The 23,029-nt window shown below is 37.1% G+C and overlaps 1 protein-coding gene across 3 annotated transcripts in view; it reads right to left on the reverse strand.

Annotated features, from left to right (window-relative positions):
- Window positions 1-23,029, reverse strand: part of LOC311086747 (CD48 antigen-like) — a 38,563-nt gene that overhangs the window by 3,955 nt on the left and 11,579 nt on the right. For 2 of the 3 annotated variants that reach the window (XM_084119793.1, XM_084119794.1), the window contains exons 2-5: window positions 1,667-1,975; window positions 1,150-1,407; window positions 848-976; window positions 111-151 (exon numbers count right to left, since the gene is read on the reverse strand). In XM_084119793.1, coding sequence (XP_083975919.1) covers window positions 111-151; window positions 848-976; window positions 1,150-1,407; window positions 1,667-1,975 — 737 coding nt within the window. Of the gene's footprint in view, window positions 1-110; window positions 152-847; window positions 977-1,149; window positions 1,408-1,666; window positions 1,976-8,930; window positions 10,837-23,029 lie in introns of those variants that run through there. The other variant, XM_084119792.1, reaches the window with a different exon arrangement.

Consider the following 23,029-nt stretch of genomic DNA (forward strand, 5'->3'; position numbering starts at 1 on the left):
TATTCATGTTGATAACATGGATAGAAAACATAACTTGAATAAAAATAACAGCATGACAACATATCCATAAAGTCTGCAAACAAAATAATGAATAGTAATGTGAATCTTACCTCAACTTGAGCATAGACTGTATTATCAGCCACTTGGGCACCTATGAGGTTTAGAATGTATAATAATATATCAACATCAAAATAAAAGGGAATGTATTAATTTCTCAAACTGTCAAACTGCTCTAATCAGTGTGTCTTCTAATTTGTGGACCTTCTGCATCTGACTGGATAGAAAAGTTTTTTTTTTTTTTACAGGAAAGGTTTCTTACACCGAGTGCACGGTATAAACAACAGGTGTAGTGTAAATCATTTCAGTTATAAATAAAGATAATAATTGCATTAGTCTTTATAGTAACCCTTTGTATTGCATTTAATATTTTGCTAAATATTTTGAATATTCTTGAATTTGTTGTTTTCCTTTCCTTCTTTTTTGGCACCAGCAAAGAACAAATACATTTCTGTATGTGCAAAATATTGTCATATTTAAACCTGAAAAGGTTGCATTGTCTTGAGGTGAATATTAATTTAACGGGGAAAAAGCAGAATAGTTTAAGATGAACAGATTTTTTTTTAGTTGGTCGCTAACTTATGATATTTAAACGATGATACGAGAGTCTTTACTGAATTAAAGGTAGGAGAAAACAGTATTCTGCATTATTAAAATTGACCAAAAGAGAAAAAAAATGGTGTAAACCTATTTTTAACTCAATTTTCAATGACTTATTTTAGTACAAAAGTACTTGATCAAATTGATGAATGTTTCCATTAAAAATGTGTATGAGGATATATTGGCATACCTTTTTTACGCTTCTGGTAGAGAAGGACTATAATTACAATTGCCAAAAGACACACTGCCCCCACTGCCACTGCCACTGGCACCACAATATATTGCCAAGACTGGAGCGGTGGCTCAGTATCGTCCTTCTCTGGAAAAAGAGAAACATATAATTAAGAACTGTAGTTGTCAGTTAAGCAGTTATGATACTAAATATAAATGCTGTGTGTGTGTGTGTGTGTGTGTGTGTGTGTGTGTGTGTGTGTGTGTGTGTGTGTGTCTGTGTGTGTGTGTGTGTGTGTGTGTGTGTGTTTGACCGGATACCTTTGACACAGAGCTGTTTGATGTTTATTCTGTCTTTTTTCCAGCTGACAGTGTTGCTATGGTTACAGATGATGGATTCCTCACTGCAGTTCAGGATGAGAGTGTTGATTTGTGATGTCACTTCCTGTGGAGAGCATCTGTTGTTCTGATAGCTAGAGTTTATCATGAGGTCATGAGCTCTGCATGTGAAGTTCACAGTACAGAAGTTACCGGTGAACCAGTGTGAGTTTACAGTCAGAACAGGAGCATCAACAGCGTCTGAAACACACATTTATTTTTTAACAATATCATAGATCACTCTATTGTAAGCTGTAAAATTCCTATAGCTGTTTACAGAATATACGGACTGAAATGTTGGCAGATAAATTATGAATAAAAACATTTTTTTATAAAACATAAAACAATATTTATTTTTTTGCATTTAATTTCACTACTTGTATTGTACAAGTCAAAAGAATAAAAGACTGAACATAAATGAGTCTTATGATCTGAAAACAGCAAGCAAAATTACACTCACCTATAACAGATACTCTGTATGCAACAATATTGTTCTCAGATTGTCCTCTTGCCTTTGCTGTATAGAGTCCAGTGTCTGTCTTCTGCATGTTCTTCAGTGTGAGAGAGAAGGTTTCATCATTGAAATCCACTCTGTCCTTGTAGGAATTATGAGGTTTTACTTCTTTAGTTCCACTTATATAAATAATTATATTCTCTGATTTATCATTTGTCCAGGATAAAATATAAAACTCTGGTAGATCTTGTGTCTGTATATCCAGATGAACAGAATCTCCCGTCTTCACAAACTCAGAGATCTCAGCACTGAACCCTGAGGAGAGAGAGAAAGAGTTTCTGAGTACAGCTGGTGAATTCACTATAGGCCCATTGTACACATTTTTCTGAAATGAGCATGCTCAAATAAATCAAATGTTTTACATTTAAAAATACTCCTTTCAAAACTTTTTCTTTTTAAATAGAGAATAGCATATTAAAAAATATAATACAGGTATAATGCACATATCTGGAGCTATTTGTCACTGCTGACCCACATAATCAAAATAGGGAGGAGGTGACATAATTATGAAAATTAAATATTACTAGTATAATTAATTTGGCTGCTGTTCATAACTAATAGTTCATTTGAATTATAATAATTTATGCACATCCACAGAGACGGAAGAGAGTGATCATGAACAATAAGGCTGCGTGGCGTGAGTATGGCGTCTGCGTGGCGTTTTCTATGTCTTTGCACAGAAGCATGTCTGATGCTGCTGCTGCTAGGTGACGTACAATGAGGGCTATTTCGGGATTTGGTCGAAACATGGGGAGAGAGTTGTGGAGGCCTATAATTCATGTTAAACATAAATATATAGCCTACTGATACAGCAAAGACTACATCGGCAGTATTGACAAAATAGGCTACAGAATATTTAATTCTGTATTGACAGGTGCAATATTTGAATATCGATAATTATTATTATATGTTTTTTTAAATTACAACTATATCTGCATTTGTCAGAACCTCCAAAAATTAAAATGTAATTTATTAATTCTATAATATTATATATTATTATTATTTATCGTGTCAAAATGACATCTAAACATATTTTTCTTTTCTATTTTATCTGGAAACGCTTCCAATACGCTTGCATGTCGCGTGAAAAATAGGCGTCGGTTCTATTTCTAGCATGCACGCGTTTTCGGCGAGACATGCAGGCAGTGTGCAAGCTCTAACCTGTTAACATGGGAACCTAAATAAAAACGGACACGCCAGGCCGGCGACTGACTGGCTTTGCACACCAGAGCGTGGCGTTTTCTGTCTTTGCACACCAGAAACGTGTCTGACGTGATAAACCTCATTGGTGATATATTCGACATATGGGTAGAGAATTGTGGAAGGCCTATACTTCATGTTAAACATAAATATAGGCTATAGCAGCAAAGACAACGTCGGCAAAATAGTCTACAGAATATTATATTATATATATACGAATATAATATTCGTTCTGTATTGACAGGTGCAATATTTTGAAAATCGATCTTTTTTTTTTTAATTACATTTCATTTATATCTACATCTGTGTCGAGTCGCGTCTGAGACGTCTCACGCAGCAGTGTGCAAACTCTCACATGGGAGCCGAAATAAAAACGGACACGCCACGCAGCTGAGATGATGGAGATTTGCCGTTCGATCGGCTGAGCTGATGGAGATTTGCCGTTCGATCGGTAAGAGGATAGTTAACCTCGTTTAAGCCTACTACTCAGGGCCGTTTCTAGCCTTTTTGGCACCCTAGGCAAGATTCCTATTGAGTCCTAAGATCCCCCCCCCCCTCACTTAAAGGGACTTTGTTGCACTATGCTGGAGTAAAGTTAATAAATGATCGTTCTCTCCCATAGGATTTTGTGAAACTATGTTGGGTGGACCTCTGTCCCTCTAGGGGGTTTCGGGGGCATGAAATTTTTTTACATTTTAAGGTTAAATTAATGCATCAATCTGGTGCACTTTGAGAGCTAAAAATTAAGAGCTTCAACCCATGAACTGTGCACATTGAACAAAGAAAAACCATTGACTTGTACCTGGACACTAAAGAGGGCTCAAACATCTTAGTTATGATATAGAGTCTCAGTCTACATTACATTATCACTGGTGTTTATGATTTATATAAGTATTCCTATGACGTAAAATCCATATAGCCAATATGTAGCCTACTGTATAAATTAAAATGAATATTTCAAAAGTATATTTTACATTACACTACAGTAGTATAGGAAAATTACAATACTTAGGTCCTAATTTCTTCACTTGCAAGAAATAAACCCTTGAGCTTTTATTTTGGAGAAAACACCAGATCACCATGCTGATCGCGTGAGCAAAGTGCGCACTTTTCTCTAAATCACGCAGCACAAACAGAATGCCTATAAAGGCTAGCCTACTTAAAGTCTTGTGCTGTTTTATAAAGGCACAAAGCCATATCACGATTTCGATTTTAGTTCGTTGACAAAATATAATGCTAGAGACCTTTATGTTAGGCTATAAATTTTACATCTCATTTGTTGGGAAAAGGGAGAAGAAGAGCGAGTTCGGCAAAAGGCGGATTCGAACTCGGGTCGAATGCATCAAAAGCTACTTTCAAGCACCTCACGCCTTACGACCTATGCAGATATATAGATATATAGAGATGGGCGTCTTTTTGCCAAGAAGACAGGCACTCAGTGCAAATATACGCTCTGTAGCTACCCCACTTGAATGATGGTCAAATTACTCCTTAAACTGATGTTTCCATTAGCGTTTTATTCGTGACACTCATGTAGACACCGTAAGAGCTACAGCAAAACAAAAACAATAAAACAAACAAACACTGTCACTCCAACACATTAACCAACATCACAATAAAACGATACAGTTACAAAAATGATAAACATTACACTTCGTTTACCTTATAACCCTCAAATGGGATGCACAAAACTTCATGGGGGGGAAGAAAACCGTCATGCATTAAGCTGCATCCTTCACGAAAGTGTGCGCACTGCACAAGGCGGAAACACAGCGTGCTTTATACACGTGTTGGTGCACGTTAAGGCCGTATCATAATAAAAGTCCTTCAAAATAACTAAACATATAAATCGGTACAGACCTTATATTCAAGCAAATTAGCAATCAGTTACACTCCCACCAAATCATGAGTTATAATAAACAAATGATTTCAAAATTACAATGACACTTCAAACAATAAAAAAAATAATAATAATAGTAATAATAACAAAAAAAAAAACTTTAACAAGTCTCCAACAGTAAAACCAATTTCTGAACAGGACGTTCAATTACAGAAAGCTTCCCTAGACGTTTTCCCTTCTTTCCAAGATCTTTGTCACCAAGATGAACCCTAACTCTCCTCACAAGTCCATCCGAATCTATGGTTGTTTGCACGAGAAGACAGACAAGTAAAGATCAATCCATATCTTTTGTGCACCTTTCGTCCTAGTTTCACAGAAAATGGACCAAAACAATCCATACCACAGTAAGTGAATGGTGGAGAAGGATTCACTCTCTCTGAAGGCAAGTCAGCCATCTTTTGCTCTTCTGTTGGACGCCTGTGTTTTCTACAGGTAACACAATTACGCACATGAGATGCTACAACACGATTGATGCCTGGAATCCAAAACCCCCTTGAACGAATCTCATTGATGGTAAATCCTTTGCCTTGATGTTTAACTCTTTCATGGCAGTCAGCTATGATCAATTTTGTAATGTGATGGTCTTTGGGGATAATTGTAGGATGTTTGAGTAGACTACAAATAGAAGAATTGCGAAGTCTTCCTCCCACCTTAAGCACACCATCACTATCAAGAAATGGATCAAGGTTGCACAATTCATTGTGAGATGACAATTGGATACCTTTACTTAATGTTTTCAATTCAATTTCAAACACATGTTTTTGCAGAAGTTTGATTATGAGGCACTCAGCCTTTTCTCTTTCCTCAACTGTAGAAAGTCTGTTTGACTTATCCTTGCGAATCCATCGTTGAATACGTGCAATTGCTCGTATTACCTGAGACCAAGACGAGAACTTTGACAGGCGAATTACAATAGTTTCCTGTTCCACTGCTTTTGTGTTAAGCGTTTGAGAACATCTGACTTCAGAGTCACCTAGTTGTAATTCTGAAATCTCGTTGGCGGGAAGAACCATATCCTTATTCCATAAAAACCTCGGCCCTGTGAACCAGTCAGATGAAATCATTTCATCAACAGTGAGACCTCTTGAGACATGATCTGCAGGATTGTCCCTTGTTGGAACATACCGCCATTGCTGCGGAACTGTACTTAAATGAATCCTTTGTACTCTGTTAGCAACAAATGTATGAAATCGTCTGGCCTCATTATTGATATATCCCAGAACAACCTTGGAGTCAGTCCAGAAAAACTCTGTGATGTCAGGATACCGAAGTTCTTGCTTAAGGATTTTACTAACATTTACTGAAACGACTGCAGCAGTCAACTCCAACCTTGGAATAGTTGTAATCTTTAAAGGAGATACACGAGACTTCCCCATGGCTAGAGCAACATGGACATCTTTACTTTCATTCTTCAACCTCAGATATGAGCACTGTCCATAGCCACTAGTACTAGCATCTGAAAAATGATGCAGCTCTACTTCTGTTACCTTTCCAAACCCAGGAGGAGCATATGTGCGGGGAATATTCACTTTCTTCAAGTTGCCCAAATCTCTTCTCCAGCACTCCCAACTTGGCTGCAACTCATTTTTCAGTGTGTCATCCCAACCTGTACCATGTCTGCATACTTCCTGAAGTATTTTCTTTCCATGAAAAATGAATGGAGCTAAGAACCCTAATGGGTCATACAATGATGCAATCGTAGATAAGATTCCACGTCGAGTTGCTGGCTGTTCCTTGAGAGAAATATCAAACTTGAAACAATCACGTTCAATGTTCCACTGAATCCCCAATGTTCGCTCTGTCAAGGAATCAAATGAGAGATCAGGTTCCTTTACATTGATTGCTCGTTCTGAGGGAGGAATACTTTCCAGCACAGCATTATAATTGGACACAAATTTGTGAAGTCTAAGGCCACCAATGGCACAAAGGTCTCGGGCTTCTTGAGCAAGTTGAATTGCATCCTCTGTTGTTTGTACACTTGTAACACCATCATCTACATAGAAATCATTCATTACAAACTGAAATCCCAAAGGGTACTGATCTTTGTTACCTTCAGCCAAATGCTTCAATCCATAGTTCACACATCCTGGAGATGAAGACGCTCCAAAGAGATGAACTGTCATTCTGTACTCTCGAGGTTGTTCTTTTAAATCTCCATTTCTCCACCACAAGAAACGCAGAAAGTCTCTGTCTGCTTCAGGCACATGGAACTGATGAAACATTTTCTCAATATCACATATTAAAGCAACAGGGTGCTGGCGAAATCTGAGAAGAACACCGGTCAAATTGTTCATCAAGTCAGGTCCTTGTAAAAGATGATCATTTAAACTTATTCCATCATACCTCGCAGAACAATCAAAAACAACTCTCAGCTTGTCTGGTTTCTTCGGGTGATAAACACCGTGATGAGGAACATACCATTTTTCACCTTGACTCCCTCCATCTTTAACTTCCTCTGCCTCTCCTCTGTCAATGACCTCCTCCATAAATTTCACATAATGCTCTTTGTACCTTTGGTCCTTTAACAATTTTCTCTTTAGATGGTTAAGTCTCACAAGAGCAAGTTGTCTGTTGTCTGGCAAATTAGGTCTCTCTTTAAAGGGTAGAGGCATTTCATAGTGTCCAGAGCTATTTTTCTTTATACCATCACTTAATTTGTTCAAAAAGATGATGTCATCTTGAGAAAGAGTTTTTTCATCATCATTAGCATCTTTAAAATCAGATTCTAAAATGCGTATAGCATCTGCTGGAGTCAATGAAGGAATTTCCTTAACAGAAAGTCTATGACAAAGACTAGTGATACCTGAAGAGTCAAGCCTGGGTAATGAAGGTCCAACAATGCTCCAACCCAAATCAGTTTTGACAGCATAAGGTTCATCATTCTCTCCTAAAATCGCTTGTCTTGGTGCCAGCGCTCTAGCACAATTATAGCCAATCAAAAGACCAGCTTCACAGTCCTTTAAAGAGGGTATCTCCTCAGCAATTGCAGAAAGATGATTCCAAAGTTTGGCTGTTTCACACGTAGGTATATGTGCATGGTTGACTGGAATACAATCTTTAGTATAAACAGGGGGGAGTTCAATATAAGTAGCAGAACTATAACCCCTTACACGAAGTCCTGAAATCCTTTCACTCTTCACTATGGTGTCCTTTCCAGTCATAGTGGTCAGTTTTAACTTGACAGGAAATTTATCTGCCTGCAAGACATTGCTCACTTCTTGGTCGATAAAGGTTGTATCACTCTGTGAATCGAGCAAGGCATAAACAAGTTTTTCTGTACTCACATTGTTGCTTGATGATAACCATACTGGCACAACCATCGATGTATAAGATGATCCCTTTCCGGCCACACTCAGAGACAGAACGGCTGTCGACTCATCTTCTAACCTTGGAGCAGATGCAGTTAATGGAACTAGCCTTTCTCTTTTGGTGAAGTTATCATCATGAAGGCAAGTAGGATGTTTCCCTTTACATGAGTTACAGGAGTGGCGATGACGACAGTCTCTTACACTATGGCCAGTTTTCAAACATCCATAACAAAGATTGTTTTCCTTCACATATGTCCGTCGTTCTGCTAGTGTCTTGGTCATCAATTTGGAACAATCATAGAGCTGATGTTGAGGATCTTGACAAAACACGCAGGGAGGTTTGACATTTTTCTTGATGATCTTTGGTCTGTTAAGTCCCAAATCAGTCTGAGTATTTAAGACATTAGCCTTATTTCCTTTGGACTCTCTGAAAGTTTGTTTGTTAACAGATGTTAAGCTGAGAGCGTAAGATGATGTGACTGGATTACAACCAATCTCTGCTTCTAACGAAACAAATGCTGCAAAGGTCTTAAAGTCAGGAAAATCCTTATTGTCTCTCAAGGTTTGTGTAACTTGTCGATTCCAACGCGAAGCAGCCCATTCAGGTAGTTTTTGAACTAACTTTTGGTTTTCGTCACAGTCATTTAAGATTTGTAAACTTGCAACATGAGGTATGGCATCTTGACAGGCGTTAAGAAAATCCGAAAATTCTCTAAGTCCAATAGCATCCTTTGATTGAATTTTTGGCCAATTTGCAAGCTTCTGGCGAAAAGCACGTTGAATAACAAATGATTGACCATACCTTTGATCTAATTTGCTCCAGGCATCCTTATAAGCTTCGTCGTCACTCCTGTAGAAGGTACCATCCAAGATTTTGCGTGCCGATCCACCCACATACCTTTTTAGATAATAAAGTTTGTCAGCAGCAGATATACTCTTTCGATCAATCAATGACATAAAGGAAGCCTTCCACTCAACATACTGAATGGGATCACCATTAAACACAAAGGGCTCTGGAGCTGGCAATCTGTTCAAATTTATGCTGTCTTGTAGGGCTTGAACAAGAAAAGGCAGTTCATTTTGAGATGGAGATATGTCATTAGCAGGTTGGCTAGAAAAGCTTGGAGGCAGGCAATGTTGTTCTCTGATAACCCGGTTTATTGAAGGATTATCAACTTCCTGCACTGCTATCCGATTATAGACCTCGAACCTTGCCTGTGCTACTTTTAAATCCTTTTCCGCCTGTAACTGCTCTAGTTCACGTTTTTGAGCATCTAGGTCTCTTTCTTGTCTCTCTTGCAACTCGTGAATTTTCTCCTTCCGTTTATTTTCCTCCATCAGCATTTTGTACTCCACTTCCTTTGCCGCCAATTCTGCAGCTGCTTCGGCATGTTTTGATGCTACACATGAAGATGCAGAACGATGACTTGACCGAGCACTAGACTTATGGCTAATTCGAGAAACAGTAGAGCCATAGATAGAACGAGCATGGCTAGATTCAAGCAAATCCTTCAAGCGATGTTTTACTTGTTCTACATCAAATTCATCAATGCCTGATATTCTTTCATAAGCAACTTTTATTATTTCTGTTGTCACAGCCTCACAAGCATCAATACGACGTCTCAGTTCAGTAGATGGCGTGACATAATTTCTAACTTCAACATAGATATGCATAACTTTCTCCTTTTCCTCTTCCAAGGTGTCAATTAGAGTTGCTAGCTGGCTCTCAGTAATATCAGACTTGAGTTGATTTCTAGCCTTACGTGCAGACATTTTCCATTGTTCGTACATGGAAATAAGCTTTCTTTCTCTCTTCTGAATTTCATCTTTTTGAAATGCAAGCATTTTTTCTGTAGGATTTCGTGGACGAACAGAACGTCGAGGACCTTGAGATTCTGCTAAATCTTCTTGAAGTTTACTTTTAAGTTCACTCAAAGTTTGTTCTTTAGTCTCAATTGTCTCTATTATCTGTTGTCTCTTTAAACTCTCTGTTGATGTTTGATATTCATGATTAAGGGTTTCAATATCATGTTGGAGACTATTAATCAGCCCTTCACATTCAACAATATCAACACAATTATTTGACTCAGTCATTTTAAAATTACCAGATTAACACACACAATAATATAAGATGTCCAGCACAGTTAAAAAGTCATTTAAATTACAAAACAGTAATCATGTAGCCTCAAACATTAATATCAAGTGTTTTAAATAACCCTTTTTAAAGACAGATATTTCCTTTAAAACTCGTATAAATATCCCTTCTTCAAACACAACAAAGGATTTGGTCTTTCAAAAGGCTTTAAACATTTCAACCCTTGTATTAAACTTGAAGAAAATGTCTATAGTTGGTTAAATGTTTCACCTTAATATCCTTTTACTGCTGTAGAAGTGCGTGGAGGGATAAATGTCACCTGAAGAAGAACACAGTCTTTCGCAATCCGTAGTATATCGTTTAATCCTTGATTTCAGCCGTAGTTATCCATAAACGAACCACATTTGACCATCGGAAATCGACCTGCTGCCCGTGAACATCCACTTCTTAAAGACCCGTCGGCATGGACACCAGTCATTAACGCAGCAGAGTCGAACGACGAATGGCCAAGCTCTTACTGTAGCTACCCCACTTGAATGATGGTCAAATTACTCCTTAAACTGATGTTTCCATTAGCGTTTTATTCGTGACACTCATGTAGACACCGTAAGAGCTACAGCAAAACAAAAACAATAAAACAAACAAACACTGTCACTCCAACACATTAACCAACATCACAATAAAACGATACAGTTACAAAAATGATAAACATTACACTTCGTTTACCTTATAACCCTCAAATGGGATGCACAAAACTTCATGGGGGGGAAGAAAACCGTCATGCATTAAGCTGCATCCTTCACGAAAGTGTGCGCACTGCACAAGGCGGAAACACAGCGTGCTTTATACACGTGTTGGTGCACGTTAAGGCCGTATCATAATAAAAGTCCTTCAAAATAACTAAACATATAAATCGGTACAGACCTTATATTCAAGCAAATTAGCAATCAGTTACACGCTCCATTATCGGAAATGTAAAAAAATAAGGATTTTTCTTCCACTCGCTTGGGCGAGAAAAAAATCTCTTGGTGTGGTGGGGGCTCTCAATGGCGCCCCCCAGCTGTTTGCGACTTTGCGCCCTAGGCGACCGCCTAGTTTGCCTATGCCTAGAAACGGCCCTGCTACTACTATTACTACTATTACTACTATTTAACATATTAAACATCACATAGTCACAGGCTAACTTCAGCGCGCATGACACAGTAATAAAGAAGTAAACATTATTAAGAAGTAAACAGTGTGACTTACAGATTCAGTTAACATCCAGAGAGTGTGTTTATTGTTTATTTTTAAACCACAACCCATTATGTCAGAATGTTTATTTTTAAACCAAAACCTTTTAAAAATGATATATTTAACGATATCTTTAGCATTTCTCATCCAAACAACGTTATTTACACAGCAAAAGTTCAGTGACATTTTTATTTGTGCATGGTAGAAAGCACACAGTGAACTCTGAGAAAACGCTATGCTTGAGCAAACAGTTTGTGAATAGGCTACAACAAATGATGCTCGTGAAAGAGACTGTGAACACATTGAATAGGATATGTTTAGTTGGTGAATAGCATAGGCTACTATTACACAGTAGCGATAACTTTAAGCGCACCAGAAGGAGAAGTGCAAAGTGCCCGTGCAAAATCAGTTTTTGTGAGCTGATCACCGTCAAAAAAGTTCAGGAGATATTTCTTAGTGATGGCTGATTTCAACAGTTTCAATATGATAGCATTTTGAAAAAAAAGTGTCATGAATTTATTGCATTTTTGGGGAAAAATCCGTTTTTATAATAGATCTTTGAAAATCAAAATCTGGATTTGAATTTTTTATGTTATTATAACCTAAAGATGCTATGTGAAAGTTTGAAACAGAAAATAGTCGTTTTCATCTTGCCACTTTCTTGGTAAAGAAAACACATTTTTACTCAAATTAATCAAAATGGATTTATCACGTTCTGGAACCAAACTATAATATTCAGAAGTAAACAGTGTAGCTGACTGAGTGTTTGTGTCAGAATGTTTATTTTTAAACCACAACCTTTTAAAAATGATATATTTAACGATATCTTTAGCATTTCTCATCCAAACAACGTCAAACTCGGCACTGCACTTACTCGTGCCCGTGGCAAGACACCTGTCGAGTTTGAAATCCATCGGACTAACGGTTCGAGAGATATGTGGTTAACAGACAGACAGACAGACAGACACGCAAAATGCCCGTGCAAAATCAGTTTTTAAGTGTGTTTTTAGTAATTGTTGGTTTGGTGTTTGAGTGCACATTGTTACAATTACACAGCAAAAGTTCTGTGACATTTTTATTTGTGCATGGTAGAAAGCACACAGTGAACTCTCCGAGAAAACGCTTGAGCAAACAGTTTGTGAATAGGCTACTACAAATGATGCCCGTGAAAGAGACTGTGAACGCATTGAATAGGATAACTTATGTTTAGTTGGTGAATAACATAGGCTACTATTACACAGCAGCGATAACCTTAAGCGCACCAGAATGAAATATAATATTCAGAAGTAAACAGCATAGCTGACTTACAGATTCAGTTTACATCCACAAATGAATAAGCGCGTTGATTCAGAGAGCAGTGCAAAGTGCCTGTGCAAAATCAGTTTTTGTGAGCAGCTGATCGCCGTCAAAAAAGTTCAGGAGATATTAGCGATGGCTGATTTCAACAGTTTCAATATGATAAAAAATAACTTTTATATTGATTCAATGGATTAACTGCATTTTGAAAAGTGTCATGAATTTATTGCATTTTTGGGAAAAAAATAATCAGTTTTTGTAAAAAATCTTTGAAAATCAAAATCTGGATTTGAATTGTTATGTTATTATAACCTAAAGATGTTATGTGAAAGTTTGAAACAGAAAATATGGTTTTCATCGTGTTTATATCAGAATGTTTATTTTTAAACCACAACCTTCTTGGAGCTTCTTTGAATGATACAACCCTCTAATGTCAGAATGTTTATTTTTAAACCACAACCTTCTAAGTGCTTCTTTTACTGATATTTTTAACTAGTGCTGCACGATTAATCGTATCGCAATCGCAATCGCGATGTCAATCCTACGCGATTATATGACGCAAAATGCTGCGATTTTATATTAAATAAACAAATTAGCACTGTTAATGCAATTAACGCAGCATCTGTTAATTTTTGTCATCCTTTGGCTAGTGTTACGATCCCGCTCTTATTCATGCAAATGCTTTTAAACCATTCATGCGCGATAAGACAAAAAAGAACGCGCTGCCTGTCCTCCACCCACGGATAGACGCGCGCCAGTATCAAGTTCTCTTTCGCGGTAGAACGAACAACACACATATATGCCAAAATGAACGCCTGTGAATGTCCTGACTGTGACACACAGAAAGACTCGCGCTAATATCGTGCGTGCGCACAAAACAGCATGCCAGAATACAGTTCTCTTTCGAGCTTGAACGAACAATAACACACACAATTATGCCAAAATGTCTTTTTGTCGAGTATCTTTATAACATAAGAGTAGTCTTATGATGAACGTGAAGAGTTGTGATGACTCGTGAGAGAATGAGGCGCGTGAGATCCGCGTCTCTGACAGCAGCGGCTGGTCTTAAAGGGACAGTACACAGTAGCCACTAATTATATCTGAACAAAGGGAACAGAGACACTCACTGCTCTTGACTAACGAACTTTTTTCTTTAGGCAGATTATCACTACTCTGTGTGTGCATTTATTTTCCTTGAGAACCAAGCAAGTTGACACATGAAACCATTTGTTAATTATATCGCAATCACAATATTGACCTCAATTATCGCAATATGACATTTTCCCCAAATCGTGCAGCCCTATTTTTAACAATATCTTTAGCATTTCTCATCCAAACAACGTCAAACTTGGCACTGCACTTACTCGTGCCCGTAGCGAGACACCTGTCGAGTTTGAAATCAATCGGACTAACGGTTCGAGAGCTACTACAAATGATGCCCGTGAAAGAGACTGTGAACGCATTGAATAGGATATGTTTAGTTGGTGAATAACATAGGCTACTATTACACAGCAGCGATAACGTTAAGCGCACCAGAATGAAATATAATATTCAGAAGTAAACAGCATAGCCTGCTTATAGATTCAATTTACATCCACAAATGAATAAGCGCGTTGATTCAGTGAGCAGTGCAAAGTGCCTGTGCAAAATCAGTTTTTGTGAGCTGATCGCTGTCAAAAAAGTTCAGGAGATATTTCTTAGCGATGGCTGATTTCAACAGTTTCAATATGATAAAAAATAACTTTTATATTGATTCAATGGATTAATTGCATTTTAGGGAAAAAAGTGTCATGAATTCATTGCATTTTTGGGAAAAAATAATCCGTTTTTATAATAAATCTTTGAAAATCAAAATCTGGATTTGAATTTTTTATGTTATTATAACCTAAAGATGCTATGTGAAAGTTTGAAACAGAAAATAGTGGTTTTCATCTTGCCACTTTCTTGGTAAAGAAAACACATTTTTACTCAAATTAATCAAAATGGATTTATCACGTTCTGGAACCAAACTAATATTCAGAAGTAAACAGTGTAGCTGACTGAGTGTTTATTTTTAAACCACAACCTTCTTGGGGCTTCTTTGACCGAAACATCCCTCTAATGTCAGAATGTTTATTTTTAAACCACAACCTTCTAAAAATGATATATTTAACAATATCTTTTGCATTTCTCATCCAAACAACGTCAAACTTGGCACTGCACTTACTCGTGCCCATAGCGAGACACCTGTCAAGTTTGAAATCCATCGGACTAACGGTTCGAGAGATATGTGGTTAACAGACACACAGACAGACATACAGACACACAGACAGACAGACAGACAGACAGACGTTCCTGTAATTTATAGAGATGGATTTATCACGTTCTGGAACCAAACTATAATATTCAGAAGTAAACAGTGTAGCTGACAGAGTGTTTATGTCAGAATGTTTATTTTTAAACCACAACCTTCTTGGGGCTTCTTTGAACGATACAACCCTCTAATGTCAGAATGTTTATTTTTAAACCACAACCTTTTAAAAATGATATATTTAACGATATCTTTAGCATTTCTCATCCAAACAACGTCAAACTTGGCACTGCACTTACTCGTGCCCGAATTTTGAAATCCATCGGACTAACGGTTCGAGAGATATGTGGTTAACAGACACACAGACAGACATACAGACAGACAGACAGACGTTTCTGTAATTTATAGATAGATAGTGCAAAATGCCTGTGCAAAATCAGTTTTTTAGTAATTGTTGGTTTGGTGTATTTGAGTGCTCATTGTTACAATTACACAGCAAAAGTTCAGTGACATTTTTATTTGTGCATGGTAGAAAGGGATATAATATTCAGAAGTAAACAGCATAGCTGACTTACAGATTCAGTTAACATCCACAAATGAATAAGCACGTCGATTCAGGGAGCAGTGCAAAGTGCCCGTGCAAAATCAGTTTTTGTGAGCTGATCGCCGTCAAAAAAGTTCAGGAGATATTTCTTAGCGATGGCTGATTTCAACAGTTTCAATATGATAAAAAAATAACTTTTATATTGATTCAATGGATTAATTGCATTTTGAAAAAAAAAGTGTCATGAATTTATTGCATTTTTGGGGAAAAATAATCCGTTTTTATAATAGATCTTTGAAAATCAAAATCTGGATTTGAATTTATGTTATTATAACCTAAAGACGCTATGTGAAAGTTTGAAACAGAAAATAGTCGTTTTCATCTTGCCACTTTCTTGGTAAAGAAAACACATTTTTACTCAAATTAATCAAAATGGATTTATCACGTTCTGGAACCAAACTATAATATTCAGAAGTAAACAGTGTAGCTGACAGAGTGTTTATGTCAGAATGTTTATTTTTAAACCACAACCTTCTTGGGGCTTCTTTGAACGATACAACCCTCTAATGTCAGAATGTTTATTTTTAAACCACAACCTTTTAAAAATGATATATTTAACGATATCTTTAGCATTTCTCATCCGCCCGTAGCAAGACACCTGTCAAGTTTGAAATCCATCGGACTAACGGTTCGAGAGATATGCGGTTGTAAGGAGGAGGCGGAGGCAGTATTAGAATCCATGTGCTGAAGTTTATTAAGTGTAGGCAGCAGACTGAGTAGAAATAGGCAATGTGTAAAAACACTGGTAAATGTCCAAAGGGCAACCAAACCAAGGGGAATCCAAAGGCAGAAGAAGAGCAGGCAAGCGAGAAGATCAAACTCCAGAAACAATCCAAACAGGCAGTCAAAATCCAAAGGGTAATCCTAGAGACAGATATCAATGAAGGCAGGCAAGGGTCAAACTCCAGAAACAATCCAAACAGGCAGTCAAAATCCAAAGGGTAATCCTAGAGACAGATATCAATGAAGGCAGGCAAAGATCATACACAAAGTAATCAGACAATGAATAGAGAATGCTTGGTAAGGCAGTAGAACTGGCAATACTTCGCAAGGCTTGTTTGGTCATGCCATGCTTTTAATGGCCGCCAAACAGGAAGTAACCATAGAGTGAGCAGAGGGAGTGGCACACAGTCAGAATTCAGGAGAGGGCTCCCTCTGTTGGCGTGGCGTTACAGCGGTTAACAGACACACAGACAGACATACAGACAGACAGACAGACGTTTCTGTAATTTATAGATAGACTAGTGCAAAATGCCCGTGCAAAATCAGTTTTTGTGTGTGTTTTTAGTAATTGTTGGTTTGGTGTATTTGAGTGCTCATTGTTACAATTACACAGCAAAAGTTCAGTGACATTTTTATTTGTGCATGGTAGAAAGGGATATAATATTCAGAAGTAAACAGCATAGCTGACTTACAGATTCAGTTTACATCCACAAATGAATAAGTGCGTGGATTCAGGGAGCAGTGGAAAGTGCCCGTGCAAAATCAGTTTTTGTGAGCTGATCGCCGTCAAAAAAGTTCAGGAGATATTTCTTAGCGATGGCTGATTTCAACAGTTTCAATATGATAAAAAATAACTTTTATATTGATTCAATGGATTAATTGCATTTTGAAAAAAAAAGTGTCATGAATTTATTGCATTTTTGGGGGAAAATAATCCGTTTTTATAATAGATCTTTGAAAATCAAAATCTGGATTTGAATTTTTTATGTTATTATAACCTAAAGATGCTATGTGAAAGTTTGAAACAGAAAATAGTCATTTTCATCTTGCCACTTTCTTGGTAAAGAAAACACATTTTTACTCAAATTAATCAAAATGGATTTATCACGTTCTGGAACCAAACTATAATATTCAGAAGTAAACAGTGTAGCTGACAGAGTGTTTGTGTCAGAATCAAGCGGCAACATTCTGATCTGTAAAATGAAGCCTACCCGGAAGTGCGAAAAACTGCAATACATCGAAAATCCGCTAGAGGGAGGTCCCAAAAGGGAGCAAATGTCCATAGACCCCATGTTAAAATGTCCGTTTTCACAGAATAAATTCATGTTTTTACAGGTTGGTCCCATGGACTTTTATTGTATTTTTCGATAGCTTCCGAGTGCCTGACAACTGTGAGGGGGGTGAATTTTTTTCTGACTCGTTAGTTTAGATCGTATTTAGATATAAAATGAATGACAAATAAGGGCGTGGTTAACTTTGATTGACAGCTTGATTGACAGCTTAGGCTGCGCCAAGGAGAATGACAACATAAGAAGCGCCATTTTTTAACACAGTTGAAATATAATACTACTGTTTCTGTATCATGAAATGTAGTTTTAAGAGTTTTTCAGGCGAGAATGTAGTTGTTTAAAGCTCAAATCTGTGGTTTATTTAAAGATTTATGAAAATTTGATCCAGTTGTGAGATCCAGCGATGACCGGGCGCTCATGTACCCCGCCTGGAACAGCTTTTCCTCGGCAGTCGTTCTGGCGTTTGCCGCGGACTCTGGCGTCTCTGTAGTGGTTAAACATGAGATATAATTCGTCTTGTCTATATCTAATGGGCGATTTTTGGTCTTGTGAATCTATAATTTGTTCCCTGGCCAATCGTTTTGGCTGTGGGGAAGTTTCATAACTTTATAAGCTATTTAACTTTACCGTTGTATGGTTAGACTAGAGCGCTGACTTTGTATGTTTGACTGAATTGTTTGCTTTATTTGTATAGCTTCTTGTACCTTTTACTTATACTTTTATAATGGCTAATATTGATAAAAGTGAAAAAAGAGACTGGGTTGAGTTTTGTCATTTAAAATTTTAATACAACGAAGATGATCTGTAAAGGTACTCTATATTTAAAGTCCTTTTCAAAACACAGTGATAGTCTTTCTGATGAATATTTTTGGTATTTGCATGCATGGATACTTTTGCCACCTAGCCAAAAATGTGGAACATTAATATTGTGAATAATTATAAAATACAAGAAATACATTATGTATATCTCTAGTCTATATATGTGTTTATAATGCATGAGTAAATACATCAGCAATATATTACACATGCAGTAGCCTACCATATCTGATCACATATACAATATCTATATATTATTAAGTGTATTACTGAATATAAAATTGCATACATATGTAGCCTGTGGATTTGAGGTGCTCTCTTTTCCCTCTCTCTTCTCCCTCTTTCTCCGCCTCTCGCTCACTTTCACTCTTTCCCGTATTGCTACGTCACCTAATGTGGGTGGGAGAGGTTGGCAATTAAGCGCAGGCAGGTGTATAGGCACCTGGGGTCCTCATGCCGGTAGCCATTCACGGTAGCTAGCTACTGACGCATTGGAGTGCAGCAGTGTTCCTGGGTGCTGTTTGTAGTGCAAGGTATGTCCAAACTATCTGTTGTTGTATGACTATAATGGTTATTTGGGTTCAGTGCACTAAGGGAGGTTTTAATGTTTTCTTGATGGGCTAAGGTGTTACCGAGTGATTGCCAACGGCGCTACTGTTTTGTGTGTGTGCACGCGTTTCCAAAACTTTACTTTACTTTACTTTACTTTACTTTACTTTACTTTACTTTACTTTACTTTACTTTATTAATTCACCCACACATAAAATCAAGACAAATGGCACAGACCAAATGGCACATATAGTCATGTGTGAATCAGGTCTCCCAGAGAAGCTATCCAAAGCTTATAATAGGGAGCCTGAGGACATATTGAAATAATACATTAAGAACAAATACTTAAACTAAAACAAAACAAAACAAAAAAACACCAATCACACAACAGTGATATCATACAAAAATACACAATACAACATAAGACACACAAAAGGGAATCAGGACAATGCTTTTAGGATCTAGCCTACTGTAGTCTAGGTAGGCTACTGGAAAGGTTATAGATATAAGCGTAAAAGTTCCTTTTTTAGTGTTTTCTTAAAGATGGATACAGATTTCAACACCTTCAGCTTGCCATCTAGCTCATTCCAAATCTTTTGGCCTCTACTTGTAATGCTCAAACTTGCACTTTTAAGTCTTCTGGTTTTACCGGTGATCAGGTGTTTGTTCCTGGTGGCATGAGCGTGAAGCGGACTACTAATTGGAATGAGCTGAGATAGCCTGCTGTTTGTCACATTAACTACTTGGTGCATAATGCACGCATTGTGGTATATATTCAACTCAGTAAGCCGGAGGAGACCAAAGCAGTGAAAGAGGGGTCTTGTGGGAGTGTTGTACCAAGACCACGATATGGCTCGTATTATCTTCTTTTGTAGACTAATTTATTTAAGTGACTCGGGTAGGTATTACACCAAATTACGTTACAATAACTAATGTGAGGTTCAAACAGAGTTTTGTACAGGGTAAGAAGAGCAGGTAATGTAAGATAGTGCCGTATTCTGAAGAACAGACCAACATATTTTGAAAGCTTCTGTATCAAGTGATCAATGTGGCATTTAAAATTTAGACATTTATCAATGTGAACCCCCAAGAACTTTGTAGAAGTGGCTGGTAGTATCTCCTCATCATTTACATTGAGGCAAAACTGTTTTGTGGCTGATGCCCTTATATTTGATTGGAACACTATATAGTTAGTTTTTTTAATGTTGAGAGATAATTTATTGCACTTGAACCAGACAACATTTTTTTGTAGTTCTTCATTTAAAATAATTTGTAAGTCACTTGAATTTTTATGTGACAAAAACAAATTGGTGTCGTCTGCAAACATCACCTTTTGAAATACTTGAGAGGAATTCACAAAGTCATTTATATATATGTTGAATAGTAATGGACCTAATATTGAGCCTTGGGGAACCCCGTATTTAATTTCTTTCTTTAGAGATATATGGTTATTAAGCATCACATATTGTTTACGACCATGTAGGTAACTTTTAAACCAGTCAAGTGCTACTCCTCTAATGCCATAGTGATGTAATTTCTCTAGAAGAATATTAAAAATCAATAGTGTCAAATGCCTTAGATAGGTCAAGGAAAACACCAACTCCACAGTCACCCTGGTCTAAAGAATCATTGATTTTTTTCAATAAGGTCTAAAACAGCCATAAAGGTAGAGTTCTCTTTCCTGAAACCATACTGTGATCTTACTAGAATATGAAGCTTATCCAAATAATGACTTAACCTAATGTGTACCACTCTCTCTAATACCTTAGACAGAGATGGTAGAACAGAAATTGGACTGTAATTGCCCATATTATTTTTGTCACCTGATTTATAATTCTGGCTATTTTTTTCATACTTGGCACTATACCATACAGAAGTGATAGGTTAATGCAATGTGTAAGTGGCTGTGCTATTATGTCTGCAACAGCTATCAGAATTTTACTACATATTCCATCAACCCCTCCTGTATGAGAGCTCTTCAAATTTGTAATAATTTTATGAATTTCAGTTTTGTCAGTAGGTTTCATGAAGAAAGATTGCATGTAATTTCCATAGAGATAATGTCTAAAAGAAGATCCATTGGGAGGTCTGATTTTTTTTGGCAAGATCTTCACCTAATGAGACAAAGTAATCATTAAAACTATCAGCTAATAAAGGTGAATTGTCATTCGAACATTCAGGTAACACAACTGACTTCTGGCCCCTGTTTAGAACTTTGTTCAACACAGCCCAGGTCCTTTTGGAGTCACCTTGGGCTGCATTTATATGTTCGGTGTAGTAAATTTGTTTACTCTTCCTCATAATATGAGTGAGTTTGTTTCTAAACTTAAAATATTTGCTTTTGTTTTCATCATTGGGATTTTTCCTGTAGAGCTTATAAAGTTTATTTTTACGTTTGATAGAGTTGAGAATCCCTTTAGTGAGCCAAGGGTGATGATCATCATTTCTGCATATGACAGTCTTCACTGGAATGGTATTGTGGATGGACTCCGTTAATTTGTGAATTAGACTGTCATAGGCAGTCTCTGGATCACGGGTTTCATACACACTAGTCCAAACCTTACTCTCCAAGTTATCACGGAGCTGCTGTAGTGTTCTCTGTGATCTTTATCTTACAGCGTTTAAGTGGAGGTTTAGATGCCAGGTTTAAAGATAGCACAATTGGGTAGTGATCAGATATATCAGTCACAACCACACCTGACTCCAACCTCGAATTTTGGATGTTTGTAGTAATATTATCAATGATAGACTTGGATGAGTGAGTTACTCTAGTATATCTATTAATGGTCGATATAAAGGAGGAGGAGTGAAGAGTGTTCATGAAATCATTTTTAATAGGACCATCCCTAGAGATGTCAATATTAAAATCCCCGAGGATTATACAGTTGCGATTTTTCCTATTGATATCAAAAAGAGCTTCCTCAAATTTACTAATAAAAGTAATAGGATTCACATCAGGGGGGCGATACACTATGCCAACAATGAGATTACTGGTTGCATTGATGCTTATGTCAACAAACAATGAATCTGTTTGTTCATCATCCAAGGCCAAATTGTCACAGACATTGGCCTGGAATCTTGATTTAACATAAAGACACACACCTCCACCCATTCTACCTTATCTGTTCTTGTAATAAAGTTTATAGCCCTTAAGGTTAAGAGAATCACCGTATGACCTATCATTTAACCAGGTTTCACTGCAAGCAATTACATCAAAGCTACAACCTGATGCAGACAGCATTGACACTAATTGATCGTAATGTTTGGTTAGGCTTCTGATATTGATATGGACCACTGAAAAGTTATTATTCATACTTAAGTATTTTAGATTTTCTAGGTCATATTGCTTGCAAGTGATATATGTACCAATGTCACTGCAGTGCCGAACCTCCCCATCTAGATCATCCAAATCATCCAAACCCATCCAAAAGCGGTAGACCTAGTCCTACATCCAACATCCATGATAAAGCATATACACATAAAGCATTCATTCCTAAGTACAACAAAAAATCAAAAGAAGTACATACACACTTGCCTAGGTGCACTCTCTTTTGCACCTTGCTCCATTTACACCCACACCCACACACACCCTCACATCCACACCCACTCACAACCACAAGTTGATTTATGTAGGGCACAAACTGACACATTTGTACCATTTGATGGTGATCTCAACACCCATATTTATGAGTATAATTAATTAGTCAATCACTGGGTATGCATAAATAATTTTTGTTCAAATGAGAAGCCAAAATAGGCTAAATTAGGTTTAAAAAAAAAAAAAAAGAAGAATCAAAAAGTTAGTCTCAGTGAACATATAAGGTCTTTTCACCTATTCAAGATATCAAAGCAGTTTTGGATATGAAAAAAAATAAAAAAATAAAAAAATTAAAAAATAAACTGCACAGGTACAAATTATAAGAGTCAACCAGACCAAGGTCCTTTAAAGCATCTTAAGGTTAAAGATCAAATCCCACAGTGAGAAAATACAGTTGACAGTTCTCAA

This window comes from Abramis brama (genome assembly GCF_963993115.1).
Source record: "Abramis brama genome assembly, chromosome: 7".
Lineage (NCBI taxonomy): Eukaryota > Metazoa > Chordata > Actinopteri > Cypriniformes > Leuciscidae > Abramis > Abramis brama.